The 14,597-nt window shown below is 45.2% G+C and overlaps 1 protein-coding gene across 9 annotated transcripts in view; it reads left to right on the forward strand.

Annotated features, from left to right (window-relative positions):
- RALGDS (ral guanine nucleotide dissociation stimulator) overlaps positions 1-14,597 on the forward strand; it is a 270,581-nt gene that overhangs the window by 240,947 nt on the left and 15,037 nt on the right. For 7 of the 9 annotated variants that reach the window (XM_063936742.1, XM_063936743.1, XM_063936744.1 and 4 more), the window contains exons 2-6: positions 2,754-2,930; positions 12,083-12,276; positions 12,731-12,805; positions 14,018-14,211; positions 14,431-14,552. In XM_063936742.1, the coding sequence (XP_063792812.1) occupies positions 2,754-2,930; positions 12,083-12,276; positions 12,731-12,805; positions 14,018-14,211; positions 14,431-14,552 (762 nt within the window). The remainder of the gene's footprint in view (positions 1-2,753; positions 2,931-12,082; positions 12,277-12,730; positions 12,806-14,017; positions 14,212-14,430; positions 14,553-14,597) is intronic. The other 2 variants (XM_063936739.1, XM_063936745.1) reach the window with 1 other exon arrangement.

Consider the following 14,597-nt stretch of genomic DNA (forward strand, 5'->3'; position numbering starts at 1 on the left):
CAGATGTATTAAGCATGAAGAAATGATAAAGCAGTGATAAGTAGACGGTGATAATGCACCAGCCAATCGGCTCCCAACTGTTAATTTACATATTGGAGTTGATTGGCTGGAGTATTATAACCTTGTACTTATCACTGCTTTATCATTTCTCCAGGCTTAATACATCTGCCCCACTGATCTGCTATCTAACTTGTTTTATATTTTTTTATAACTACATAAAGGGGTATATTCAATTAAAGTCGGATCCATTCCAACATGTATTTGTCGGAATGGATCCGACAACCCCTATTCAATCCCATCTTGATTCGACTTTTTCAAGTCGAATTTAGATGGGACGCAGAGGAGGAGAAGGGGGGTGAGCCACGGGGAGACCAGCTGGGGGACAGCCGGCGGGCATGCAGGGAAGATCAGCACTACAGTAGCGCTGCAGCAGGATGTCACTCAGCCGCCCGACCTCACGGCAGCTTCCACCCGGCTCCAGCAGCGTGCTGGAGCCGGGTGTAAGCTGCCGTGAGGTCGGGCGGTTGAGTGACATCCATGCAGTGAGGTCGGGCGGTTGAGTGACATCCATGCAGACCCAGAGGAGGAGAGGGGGGCCCCTCTCCTCCTCTGGGTCTGCATCTCAGTCCGACATCATTTTGATGTTGGACTGAGATGGTCGAAAAGGGGGCCAAAACCTGTCTGTAGCTATTCTGCCGATCCACGTGCTTTTCGACAAGTCTAATTCATCGACTTGTCGAAAAATGTAGGAATATATTGAATAGGTTGAATCAGGATTCAACCTTAAAAAGTCGAAAACTGCCGTCTTTTCGACAGACGGCAGTTTTTTACTTCAATTGAATATACCCCAAAGTGCATTATAGTTTACATTTTCTTCCTATTTAACATTGCCATGTGAAAGGGTCATTACTACGGGATGCAACCAATTTGCCGGCTGTCGGGATCCTGGCGGCAGACTCTGCACCTAAGAGCTTGCAATCTACCTATATGTTTTGTAGTGCTTGTTATCAAAACCTCACAGTTTGGTTTTACCAGTCCTGGTGCAGCTGAGCAATTGTGATGCATTATGGGATATTTAAGGCTGCTGAGTGACGTGGGAATTGTACCAAAGCTTGCTACTCCTTGCTGGACACTTCAATACATTCCCATGGGTGTGGTATGTTAGGTAGATTAGACTTAGGTCGACCACTATTGGTCGACATAAGTTTTTGTTTTTTTTTACTTTTTCGGTGTCGTTTTCTCCGTACAGTGACCAGGAACCCCAATTAGTGCACCATGGGGGTAATTCAGAGTTGATCGCAGCAGGATTTTTGTTAGCAATTGGGCAAAACCATGTGCACTGCAGGGAAGGCAGATATAACAAGTGCAGAGAGAGTTAGATTTGGGTGGGTTATTTTGTTTCTGTGCAGGGTAAATATTATTATTATTATTATTATTATTATTACATTTTATTTATAAGGCGCCACATGTGTTTCGCAGCGCCGTACAAAGGACAGTACAGGGAGACAAAACATAGCATTACAGTAAATAAATAACAGAAATAGAGTACAGGTAACAGAGCACCACACGTTCTCAAGACATAATACAGCTAAGATGTAAGTATCGATGGAGTGATCATCGTACTACTGGAGGCTGGTGGCCATAGATGGAGATGAGCCTTTACTAGCAGGATAAAGATGGTCGTTGAGTAGGGAAGAACTGCGAGTGAAATGTGTCGAGACGAGGGCTTAGATAACAAGAGGAAAGAGGACCCTGCTCTGAAGAGCTAACAATCTAGTGGGGAGGGGCGACAGACAGATGACAAGAGGTGCAGGCAAGTGGGAGGTAGCCTTGCTGCTTTATTTTTACACTGCAATTTAGATTGCAGATTGAACACACCCCACCCAAATCTAACTCTCTCTGCACATGTTATATCTGCCTCCCCTGCAGTGCACATGGTTTTGCCCAACTGCTAACAAAAATCCTGCTGCGATCAACTCAGAATTACCCCCAATGTCCCCTCGCATGGCGCGCAAACTTTGGGCAAGGTGCCTCGCTCTGCTACCGCTGCACTTGGCACAGGTTACCGTTCTTAACTGTAGTCCACGTGGATTAGACAGTGTCGACCTCAAGACCGGAGCCCCATTCCCATATCCGCTGCAATTTCCATGATCCCCGGTTCTACATTTTTGAGGCGATCAGCTAGGTTTATTTGGGGAAGGGCTTTCCTAAAACATAAATGTTAAAAATGCCTCCTTTGAATTTCTTGCGCGGATGGTAAAAAGCCATTTAATCCCCTAACAGGTTTATAGGGTAATCGTATTTTGTTTATTATTTCATGTGCCATCTGGTGACTGGCAGCTGCTATGGATACGTAGTGGTGGGTGTCATTATCCCAGAGTCTGTGTATCCAATTACATAGCGAGCGAAGGTTATTATGGCATCCGTTAAGGAAGCTGCTCTGGTGGCAAGACGGCTTCTAAACAGGACAGGCAGGCCTTGTAAGCATTGTGTGGTGCTACAGAAAATGTCACCGCAAACAATTACAGTAGGGGTTGCTTCATAGAACCAGAAATAAAAGCGGGTGCAATGGTAACTATACACTAAACTGTGCTGTAATCCGCAGTAATTGATCATATTCTAACATGTCTGGTTGCTAAGGGATACAACACCTTTTTATCTTTGTTACCTGTGCATAATTGCAAAAAATATGTTCTTGACATTATCAAAAGGATATCGATGATTAACCTCTTGTCTTCTCTCTCTCCTTGCAGAGCTCCGCGCAGGAGATCGGAGAAGAGGTCGATGACGGCGTTATCTACAGCATTTCCCTTCGCAAAGTGCAGCTTCACCACACGGCCAACAAGGGGCAGCGATGGCTGGGGGTAAGCAGGGTTCCGTCTCCCATGGGCACTGCGGAAGGCGGGCTTGCCGGACCCCGTGATACCACGGTGAGGAAGACCGGGATAGAGCAATATCGGGACGGTGGGGGGATGAGAGTACCTATTGGATTCTGCGTAAATGGTGATAATTTTATTGCTTGTGGTCAGTGCAGACAGGGAAGGGCAGTGACGAACCACCCCCATTTACGGTCTGCCATCTCCGGTCTCTCCTTACCGCTTTGTTTTCATTCCTTTGCTATATAAAAAAGCAAGAGGATCCCTGACACCATGCTTGTTATACATTTACAGTACATCCACACTGCTTTATGCATGACTAATTATATAACATAAAGAATAACGATAAATATACATACCAGGGTATGCAGTACGTCTGGCTGAGAGTGAAACTTACTTCCCAGTGGCATACTTAGAGTATATATAAGTAACTGTTAATAAAAAATATTCCATCATTCTGCCTGAAGAATTCTACCAGGCATGGAAATGATAGGAGCTGCAGTGTGTATATACGCTTCCACACACAGTAATGTCCATCTTCTCATTCCTCCCAGCAGCCATTGTGGCTCACCCTGGCTTTGCCTTCAGCTGATACAACAGCTTCTACTAATTAACACTCTTCTAACTTTGTCTGTGCTAATGTCCTGTCACTCTTTAATTGAAGCCATTTATACGTCCCACTGATGCTTGTCTGCTATGCACTGCTGTCTCAAACATCTGCCTGTCAGAAAGTGGCTGTGGAATACAAATCAGGACTTTGGGAAATTGTATCCATCACCTACAAATATTGAGGCCGCCATTTTTTGTAGGCTGAATGAATATTTTTGAGAACATAAACTGTCCACAACATCATCGAGGCAAGAAACGGCTCATAGGAGGGGGATTCGGTTAAAAGCACTATTGAATAGCGTTGGAATGAGTGCCCAGAGCTAATCAAATAGCCACGCTATTAACTCATGTTTAGAAAATTTCTGCTTGCACCCTCCTGAGCTCCGAGCAGAAATCCAACAAAACTGGTGCTGCAATGTGAGTTGTGGGTTTACCGCCCGCGCTAACAGCATCGCACCCAGCACTTAAGTTGGAGAATGCTTTCTACAGCGACATTCTATAGGCGCGATGACCTGCACCTTGTGACTCAAGTGCCAAGGGTGATGCGGCTAATTGAATAGCTTCGGGAACTTAGTCCCTGTGCTATTTAATATCGCATTTAATTGAACTCCCCCCCCCCCCCCCCCCCCCCCCCATAGTGATCACATTTAAACATTTGTTTGTCTCACAAAATGGCCACCGGCTACACAGTGTTAAGACATTGTTGTTAGGTTGCATTCTCGCAAATTTATAGTTTTCACTTTTCAGCCCACAAAATGGCTTCCGCCACTGTGCTCTGGTGAAACCTATTTTGCCAGTAGGCTGTGTAATTTGCAGCAGCAGCAACATGACTGAAAGGCCCCCATGTTTGGATGAACTGAGGTGGAGACTGCTTTTGTTATTCTTACCGCTGCTAGACAGGGTCCATATCAGAGACTGGGTGTGGTGGGGAAATTGGCTGGCCAAACTGAGGTCAGCCAAGTCCTTACAGTAACATGAAACCCGTTGAGAACAGTGGCCCCGCTAGTCTCTGGGGGAAACAGTTTAGTTTATAGAACCTCGGAACGGAAAGGTAACTTAGGAAAGGAAGTTTAAACACGCATTAACACTATTCTAGCTGCAGGGATATGAACTATGTACAGCCCTGAAATTCCTTTGCATCCCAAAGGAATAGAATGATATAATTTCAGTGATTTGCACATTCAGCGTTTTAGAAATATGACATTAAGGATGGAAGACTGTGACCCTTATCATATCCTGTAGAAAATCAGAAAAGTCTAGAACAATGGCACACAACATGTGGCACTCCATCGGTTGAGCTACAACTCCCAGTATGCATTGCCAGCAGAGAGTGGTATGAGATGTAGTGCGTGATCAGCTGTAGAAATACAGGGTGGAATGCATCAAACTTTGTAAAGTGTGGATAAGTGGACCAGTGAAGCCGTTGCCAATAGCAACCTATCAACTTCTTGCCTTTATTAATCAAGTACATTCTATAAAATAATGAATGGTTGTTTGTGGGCAACTACTCCATTTGTCCACTTCTCCTTTCTTTAGAAGGTTTGAAACATTTCCCCCACAGTTTGAAAGGAACCTGAAGATCAGTTCTTAACTTGTGGATCCAATCACAGAATATGGATGCCCTTGCAGATTTGGGAGAGTCCTTCATATCTTTGGCCCTATTTCCGAGTTGTTCGCTCGCTAGCTGCTTTTAGCAGCAGTGCACACGCTAGGCCGCCGCCCTCTGGGAGTGTATCTTAGCTTAGCAGAATAGCGAACGAAAGATTAGCAGAATTGCGAATAAATAATTCTTAGCAGTTTCTGAGTAGCTCGAGACTTACTCCTATACTGCGATCAGCTCAGCCCGTTTCGTTCCTGGTTTGACGTCACAAATGCACCCTGCGTTCGGCCAGCCACTACCCCGTTTCTCCAGACACTCCCGCGTTTTATCCTGGCACGCCTGCGTTTTTCCGCACACTCCCAGAAAACGGTCCGTTTCTGCCCAGAAACACCCACTTCCGGTCAATCACACTCCGATCACTTCAACGATGAAAATTCTTTGTTCGGACGTGAGTAAATCTACAAAGTTTTGTGCTAAAATACTTAGCGCATGCGCGCTGCGTACCATGCGCATGTGCATTTCTCTATCGTCCTAAGTGGATGCTGGGGTTCCTGAAAGGACCATGGGGAATAGCGGCTCCGCAGGAGACAGGGCACAAAAAAGTAAAGCTTTTACCAGATCAGGTGGTGTGCACTGGCTCCTCCCCCTATGACCCTCCTCCAGACTCCAGTTAGATTTTGTGCCCGAACGAGAAGGGTGCAATCTAGGTGGCTCTCCTAAAGAGCTGCTTAGAGAAAGTTTAGCTTAGGTTTTTTACTTTACAGTGAGTCCTGCTGGCAACAGGATCACTGCAACGAGGGACTTAGGGGAGAAGTAGTGAACTCACCTGCGTGCAGAGTGGATTTGCTGCTTGGCTACTGGACACTAGCTCCAGAGGGACGATCACAGGTACAGCCTGGATGGTCACCGGAGCCGCGCCGCCGGCCCCCTTGCAGACGCTGAAGAGAGAAGAGGTCCAAAATCGGCGGCTGAAGACTCCTGAGTCTTCATAAAGGTAGCGCACAGCACTGCAGCTGTGCGCCATTTTCCTCTCAGCACACTTCACACAACAGTCACTGAGGGTGCAGAGCGCTGGGGGGGGCGCTCTGAGAGGCAAATAAAAACCTTATTAGAGGCAAAAAATACCTCACATATAGCCCACAGAGGCTATATGGAGATATTTAACCCCTGCCTAACTTCAAAAATAGCGGGAGACGAGCCCGCCGAAAAAGGGGCGGGGCCTATCTCCTCAGCACACAGCGCCATTTTCTCTCACAGAAAAGCTGGAGAGAAGGCTCCCAGGCTCTCCCCTGCACTGCACTACAGAAACAGGGTTAAAACAGAGAGGGGGGGCACTGATTTTGGCGATATTGTATATATATATATAAAAGATGCTATAAGGGAGAAACACTTATATAAGGTTGTCCCTATATAATTATAGCGTTTTTGGTGTGTGCTGGCAGACTCTCCCTCTGTCTCCCCAAAGGGCTAGTGGGTCCTGTCCTCTGTCAGAGCATTCCCGGTGTGTGTGCTGTGTGTCGGTACGTGTGTGTCGACATGTATGAGGACGATGTTGGTGAGGAGGCGGAGAAATTGCCTGTAATGGTGATGTCACTCTCTAGGGAGTCGACACCGGAATGGATGGCTTATTTAGAGAATTACGTGAGAATGTCAACACGCTGCAAGGTCGGTTGACGACATGAGACGGCCGACAATCTATTAGGACCGGTCCAGGCGTCTCAGAAACACCGTCAGGGGTTTTAAAAACATTTACCTCAGTCGGTCGACACAGACACAGACACGGACACTGAATACAGTGTCGACGGTGAATAAACAAACGTATTTCTCATTAGGGCCACACGTTAAGGGCAATGAAGGAGGTGTTACGTGTTTCTGATACTACAAGTACCACAAGAAAGGGTATTATGTGGGAGTGAAAAAACTACCTGTAGTTTTTCCTGAATCAGATAAAATAAAATGAAGTGTGTGATGATGCGTAGGGTTACCCCGATAGCAAATATTGGCGTTATACCCTTTCCCGCCAGAAATTAGGGTACGTTGGGAAACACCCCTTAGGGTGATAAGGCGCTCACACGCTTATCAAGTGGCGTTACCGTCTCCAGATACGGCCGCCCTCAAGGAGCCAGCTGATAGGAAGCTGGAAAAATATCCTAAAAAGTATATACACACATACGGTGGTTATACTGCGACCAGCGATCGCCATCAGCCTGGAGATGCAGTGCTGGGTTGGCTTGGTCGGATTCCCTGACTGAAAATATTTTATTCATGTAGAGCATTTAATAGGATGCATTCTATATATATGTATGTGAGATGCACAGAGGGATATTTGCTCTCTGGCATCAAGATAAGTGCGTTGTCCATATCTCCCAGAAGATGTCAGGGACACGACAGTGGTCAGGTGATACAGATCCCATACGGCAGATGGAAGTATTGCTGTATAAAGGGAAGGAGTTATTTGGGGGTCGGTCCATCGGACCTGGGGACCACAGCAACAGCTGGGAAATCCAACCTTTTTTACCCCAAGTTACATCTCAGCTAAAAAAGACACCGTCTTTTCAGCCTCAATCTTTCCTTTCCCATGAGGGCATGCAGGCAAAAGGCCAGTCATATCTGCCCAGACATAGAGGTAAGGGAAGTAGACTGCAGCAGGCAGCCCTTTCCCAGGAAAAGAAGCCCTCCACCGCGTCTGCCAAGTCCTCAGCATGACGCTGGGGCCGTGCAAGCGGACTCAAGGTGGGGGGGTAGTCTCAAGAGTCTCAGGGCGCAGTGGGATCACTCGCAAGTTGACCCCTAGATCGTACGAGTATTATCCCAGGGGTAAAGATTGGAGAGTCGAGACATCTTCTCCTCGCAGGTTCCTGAAGTCTGCTTTACCAACGGCTCCCTCCGACAGGGAGGCAGCATTGGAAACAATTCACAAGCTGTATATCCAGCAGGTGATAATCAAAGTACCCCTCCTACGACAAGGAAAAGGGTATTATTTTTCCACACTATATTGTGGTACTGAAGCCAGACGGCTTGGTGACACATAGTCTAAATCTAAAATGTTTTGAACACTTACATAAAAGGTTCAAATCGAGATAAAGTCACTCAGAGCAGTGATAGCGAACCGGAAAAAAGGGGACTATATGGTGTCCCTGGACATCAAGGATTACCTCCATGTCCAAATTTTGTCCTTCTCATCAAGGGTACCTCTGGTTCGTGGTACAGAACTGTCAATATCAGTTTCAGACGATGCCGTTTGAATTATCCACGGCACCCCGGGCCTTTTTACCAAGGTAATGGCCGAAAAGATGTTTCTTCAAAGAAAAAAGGCATCTAAATTATCCCTTACTTGCACGACCTAAAAAGGGCAAGTTCCAGAGAACAGTTGGAGGTCGGAAGAGCACTATCTAAAGTAGTTCTTTGACGGCACGACTGGATTCTAAATATTCCAAGAATCGCAGCTGTTTTCCGACGATACGTCTGCTGTTCCTAGGGATGATTCTGGACACGGTTCAGAAAAAGGTTTTTCTTCCCGAGGAAAAAGCCAAGGAGTTATCCGACCTGTCAGGAACCTCCTAAAACCAGGAAAGGTGTCTGTACACAAGAGTCCTGGGAAAAATGGTGGCTTTTTACGAAGCAATTCCATTCGGCAGATTCCATGCAAGAATTTTCCAAAGGGATCTGTTGGACAAATGGTCAGGGTCGCATCCTCAGATGCACCTGCGAATAACCCTGTCGCCAAGGACAAGGGTATATCTTCTGTGGTGGTTGCAAAAGGCTCATCTATTGGAGGGCCGCAGATTCGGCATACCGGATTTGATCCTGGTGACCACGGACGCCAGCCTGAGAGGTTGGGGAGCAGTCACACAAGGAAGAAACTTCCAGGGGGTATGGACGAACCTGGAAAAGTCTCTTCACATAAACATTCTGGTACTAAGAGCAATCTAAAATGCTCTAAGCCAGGCGGAACCACTCCTGCAAGGAAAACCGGTGTTGATTCAGTCGGACAACATCACGGCGGTCGCCCATGTAAACAGACAGGGCGGCACAAGAAGCAGGAGTGCAATGGCAGAAGCTGCCAAGATTCTTCGCTGGGCGGAGAATCACGTAATAGCACTGTCAGCAGTGTTCTTCCCGGGCGTGGACAACTGGGAAGCAGACTTCCTCAGCAGACACGATATTCACCCGGGAGAGGGGGGTCTTCATCCAGAAGTCTTCCACATGCTAATAAACTGTTGGGAAAGACCAATGGTAGACATGATGGCGTCTCGCCTCAACAAGAAACTGGACAAGTATTGCGCCAGGTCAAGAGATCCACAGGCAATAGCTGTGGACGCACTGGTAACACCTTGGGTGTACAAATCAGTATATGTGTTTCCTCCTCTGCCTCTCATACCAAAGGTATTGAAGATTATACGGTGAGGAGGAGTAAGAACAATACTAGTGGCTCCGGATTGGCCAAGAAGGACTTGGTACCCGGAACTTCAAGAGTTGGTCACGGACGACCCGTGCCCTCTACTTCTGAGAAGGGACCTGCTACAACAGGGTCCCTGTCTCTTTCAAGACTTACCGCGGCTGCGTTTGACGGCATGGCGGTTGAACGCCAGATCCTAAAAGGGAAAGGCATTCCAGAAGAAGTCATTCCTACCTTGATTAAGGCAAGGAAGGAAGTCACCGCGAAACATTATCACCGCATTTGGCGAAAATATGTCGCGTGGTGCGAGGATCGGAGTGTTCCGACGGAGGAATTTCAACTGGGTCGTTTCCTACATTTCCTACAATCAGGATTGTCTATGGGTCTCAAATTGAGATCTATTAAGGTTCAAATTTCGGCCCTGTCAATATTCTTCCAAAAAGAATTGGCCTCAGTTCCTGAGGTACAGACTTTTGTTAAAGGAGTACTGCATATACAGCCTCCTGTGGTGCCTCCGGTGGCACCGTGGGATCTAAATGTAGTTTTAGATTTCCTCAAATCCCATTGGTTTGAACCATTGAAAAAGGTGGATTTTAAATATCTCACATGGAAAGTGACTATGTTACTGGCCCTGGCTTCCGCCAGGAGAGTATCTGAATTGGCGGCTTTATCTTATAAAAGCCCTTATCTAATCTTCCATTCGGATAGGGCAGAACTGAGGACTCGTCCGCATTTTCTCCCTAAGGTGGTATCAGCGTTTCACCTGAACCAACCTATTGTGGTGCCTGCGGCCACTGGCGACTTGGAGGACTCCAAGTTGTTGGACGTTGTCAGAGTCTTAAAAATATACATTTCAAGGACGGCTGAAGTCAGAAAATCTGACTCGCTGTTGATACTATATGCACCCAACAAGTTGGGTGCCCCTGCTTCTAAGCAGACGATTGCTCGTTGGATTTGTAACACAATTCAACTTGCTCATTCTGTGGCAGGCCTGCCACAGCCTAAATCTGTTAAGGCCCATTCCACAAGGAAGGTGGGCTCATCTTGGGCGGCTGCCCGAGGGGTCTCGGCATTACAATTCTGCCGAGCAGCTACGTGGTCGGGGGAAAACACGTTTGTAAAATTCTACAAATTTGATACCCTGGCAAAAGAGGACTTGGAATTCTCTCATTCGGTGCTGCAGAGTCATCCGCACTCTCCCGCCCGTTTGGGAGCTTTGGTATAATCCCCATGGTCCTTTCAGGAACCCCAGCATCCACTTAGGACGATAGAGAAAATAAGAATTTACTTACCGATAATTCTATTTCTCGGAGTCCGTAGTGGATGCTTGGGCGCCCATCCCAAGTGCGGATTATCTGCAATACTGTACATAGTTATTGTTAACAAATTCGGGTTATATTGTTAAGGAGCCATCTTTAAGAGGCTCTTTCTGTTATCATACTGTTAACTGGGTTTAGATCACAAGTTGTACGGTGTGATTGGTGTGGCTGGTATGAGTCTTACCCGGGATTCAAATTGCCTCCCTTATTGTGTACGCTCGTCCGGGCACAGTACCTAACTGGAGTCTGGAGGAGGGTCATAGGGGGAGGAGCCAGTGCACACCACCTGATCTGGTAAAAGCTTTACTTTTTTGTGCCCTGTCTCCTGCGGAGCCGCTATTCCCCATGGTCCTTTCAGGAACCCCAGCATCCACTACGGACTCCGAGAAATAGAATTATCGGTAAGTAAATTCTTATTTTTTGCCTTAATTGCTCCGTTGCGAAAATCGGCAACGAGCGAACAACTCAAAATGACCCCCTTTATTTTGCAAAAGTAGAGGAGTGCTGTCCCGTGTACCTCGATCTGTTTGTTTGCTTACATAAAATGTAATGTCCAGCATATTTCTGTGTGTTTTAACATGGCAAATGGCATGTATTTAAGAATGCAATTACAAGTTTTTGTGTACTGTGCCAGAAACTATTAATCCAGACCTAAATGCATAAAAAAAAATCCCTAGATATATATTGAATCTTAGAGAACAATTCCTCTCAAAAATATTGTTAGAATGATTTTTTATTTAAAATTGTACCTATGCCTGGAATTACCCGCTTGAGCCTCAGAAACACACTGTTGTTACTGTATTACAGGTTGTGAATAACTGACCTTTCTTAGCAACAGCAATAACCAAGGAAACAAACTATAGACTTCACTATAATTTTTTTTTCCAACCTTGGCTACAAATGTTGCTAACGTCATTTTCTCACATGTTTCTGAACATTTTACAGGTAATTTCATGCTGAAGTCTTGATTGAAAGTGTTTTTTATTGAATAAAAATATTCTAATAATATTTTAATAAAATGTTTTAGAATAATTTTTACAACTAACGAATGGGCTGAAACCATGTTATGACACTCGGGCACATTGCACAATACAACACATTTGTTCATGCTAGTCTAACCCAACCGCTTGTCATCTAACCACATCTTCTGCCTCTTTACCAGCTTTGCCTTCTCTATCTGGTCCTAGCTCATTCCTATGGCAGACCTTCCAGTAATTCAATAAGTAACATTTTGGACTGCGCTGAACTGTTTTTTTGTTTTTTTTTATCCCCACCACAGTTTGAGAATGAATCGGCATTGAGCCTTTATGAGACATGCAAGGTACGAACCATCAAGGCTGGGACTCTGGAGAAGCTGGTGGAATACCTGGTCTCCGCATTCAAAGGCAATGACTCTACTTACGTCACCATCTTCCTATGCACTTATCGGGCCTTCGCTACCACTAAGCAAGTGCTAGACCTGTTACTGAACAAGTAAGTTCACTGTGATCCCCCGTCTCGTGAAATCTGATAATTTTTGGGTTGGAATGGGCAAATTAAGGATTTCCAGCATGTTTTGCCAGTCCCCTGAACCAGGCATCGGGAGAATGGCAACTTGCCACAATTAATCGTAGCTGTATGGGCCCCCTAAACAACCACAGAACAGTTTGATATGTGTGTCTATTAAAAGCTTCAAGAAGGCGTGTGAAAGCCAACAGGTTATCTGAAGGTGGAAACCTTTTTAAGGGATAGATTGAGAAGAGCATTATACTGTCCATCTCTAGACTGCTTACGTAACTAATCCTTTTGAAATTCTTACTATAAAAAAAAAAATTAAAAAAAATGAGCGGGATGGTACATGTAGGATGCAATAAGGAAAACAGCGAAACATTATAAGATAAAAAAAATATAATTTTTTTTTCTTCTTTTTTTTTTTTTTTTTTTTTAGGTTTTGGCGTCTCCACCCTCAGCTTAATGGCGAACACTCCCATAACACGGTTGACGATCGTCTAGAACTGAAGAAGTAAGTTTGATCTTCTATGTGCAGCTGCGTTTCCACCTGATAATTGACTTCTCTCCATTTGGCAGACACTCAAAAACAGAAGGTGCTCCTCTACTACAGGAGATTGGGTCACATTCACAAACACTCCTTTTCTGGCCGAGCGTGCACACATCTTAGAGCACATCACGTGAAATGAAGGGTGGTGTTATCAGGCGGGCGGGGGAACCTTGTTTTTTTTTCCACTCTTCGCTTTGTTTTTGCATTCAGAATAATAATTTTCCTCTCCTGTAGCAAAATGGCACAATGATAACTATTCCTTTACTCTTATAATGTTATGTAGGCTATTTCACGCCTTAAATCAATATTTTTTTTTCCTTTTACTTGGATAGAAGTTTAGTTTATTTTTCTGGAACTTTCAGGCCGCTTTGTTTGTTGCATACTATAATTAAATTGAGAGGGCGTTACATGGGATGGATTATATAGCACAATCCGCAGGTCTTATTACACTACTTATAAAAGCTTTCAGACCTTCACTACATGTGCCAGTGTTTTCTTTTGTCTTTTGCAATACGCAAAATAAACTTTTTTTTTTTTTTTTTTCTAATAGAGAAATTAAATGTTTGTAACTTTCCAGACCGGAAAGAAAAATTAGTATTTTTAGATTGATTTATTTTCTTTTATAAGTAACCAGGCGGCTGATTTCCTCCCCCCAACAGGTCCGTAGAATCTCCCCTTCTGCAAGATCAAAGAGGAGACACGGAAGGGGAGGGGGGTGGGGAGAAGGGGGGGAATGTGTGTATGGGGAGGAGGGGGGCAGTCTGATCCAGACATTGCCCTGAAAAGCCCCCTCTCAAGCTGACTAATTGTATAACTGTCTGGCTACCTAAGGCTGTGTATTTATTAAACAGACACAGTCTATTAATATGTCACAGGTAAACCAACTAGGAGAAAGTGAAAAAATTCTATATCTAATCTTCACAGCAGGCAGCACAAACATTTTAATTCAAAGCAATCATCCCAGTGCCCTCCACAGATAGAGAGATATATATATATATATCTCTATGTCATTCTCTTATTACGTCCTGTTATGAGGTGTATCATCACCAGTGTAGACTATGTTGCCAATAAACCACCTTTCTTTGTTCCATATCACACTTGTGTATTGTGAGGGATAATAATATTCGTCTGGTCTGCAAAGTCCTTATATTTGTTTTGATTCACTTCCTCCAACAGCACCATCTCGTCCATCTTGGGAGCGTGGCTGGATCAGTATTCAGAGGATTTCCGCCAAGCACCGGATTACGTGTGTTTGAAGCAACTTATCGCATATGTTCGGCACAACATCCCAGGCTCAGACCTGGAACGCAGAGCTCGCAATCTATTGACCCAGTTCCAGCGGCAGCAAATTAGCGAGTTGGATCAAGATGGTGAGTTGATTGAGCATTACAGAGATGGCTGTAAGCGGTGAAGATGGCGACTGCTTCTTCACAAGTAAAGTGTCTGTCCATTGCTTTCTCACACACTATTATATGTATCTTAGCTGCATCTTGGTGGTAGATTGAGCCCATCAGCATGGGTCTATAAGAGCTGAATCGTGGCAGTCCAGAACCCTGTGACTGACATTCTCCTTCTGTCTTGTCTGATAGTCGTGGATCACACAAGCTGCACGTTGCGACTTCTGGATGAAAGCTCTCTCCTGGAGGGGAAGCCGGACTTCCTGTCATTTCGGCAGGATATGGTGGCAGAACAGTTTACAGTCATGGACGCTGTGAGTACTTGACACAAACCCCCATCCTTCCCTTAATTCTTTGTC

Source organism: Pseudophryne corroboree, chromosome 8 (genome assembly GCF_028390025.1).
Source record: "Pseudophryne corroboree isolate aPseCor3 chromosome 8, aPseCor3.hap2, whole genome shotgun sequence".
NCBI classification, from domain to species: domain Eukaryota; kingdom Metazoa; phylum Chordata; class Amphibia; order Anura; family Myobatrachidae; genus Pseudophryne; species Pseudophryne corroboree.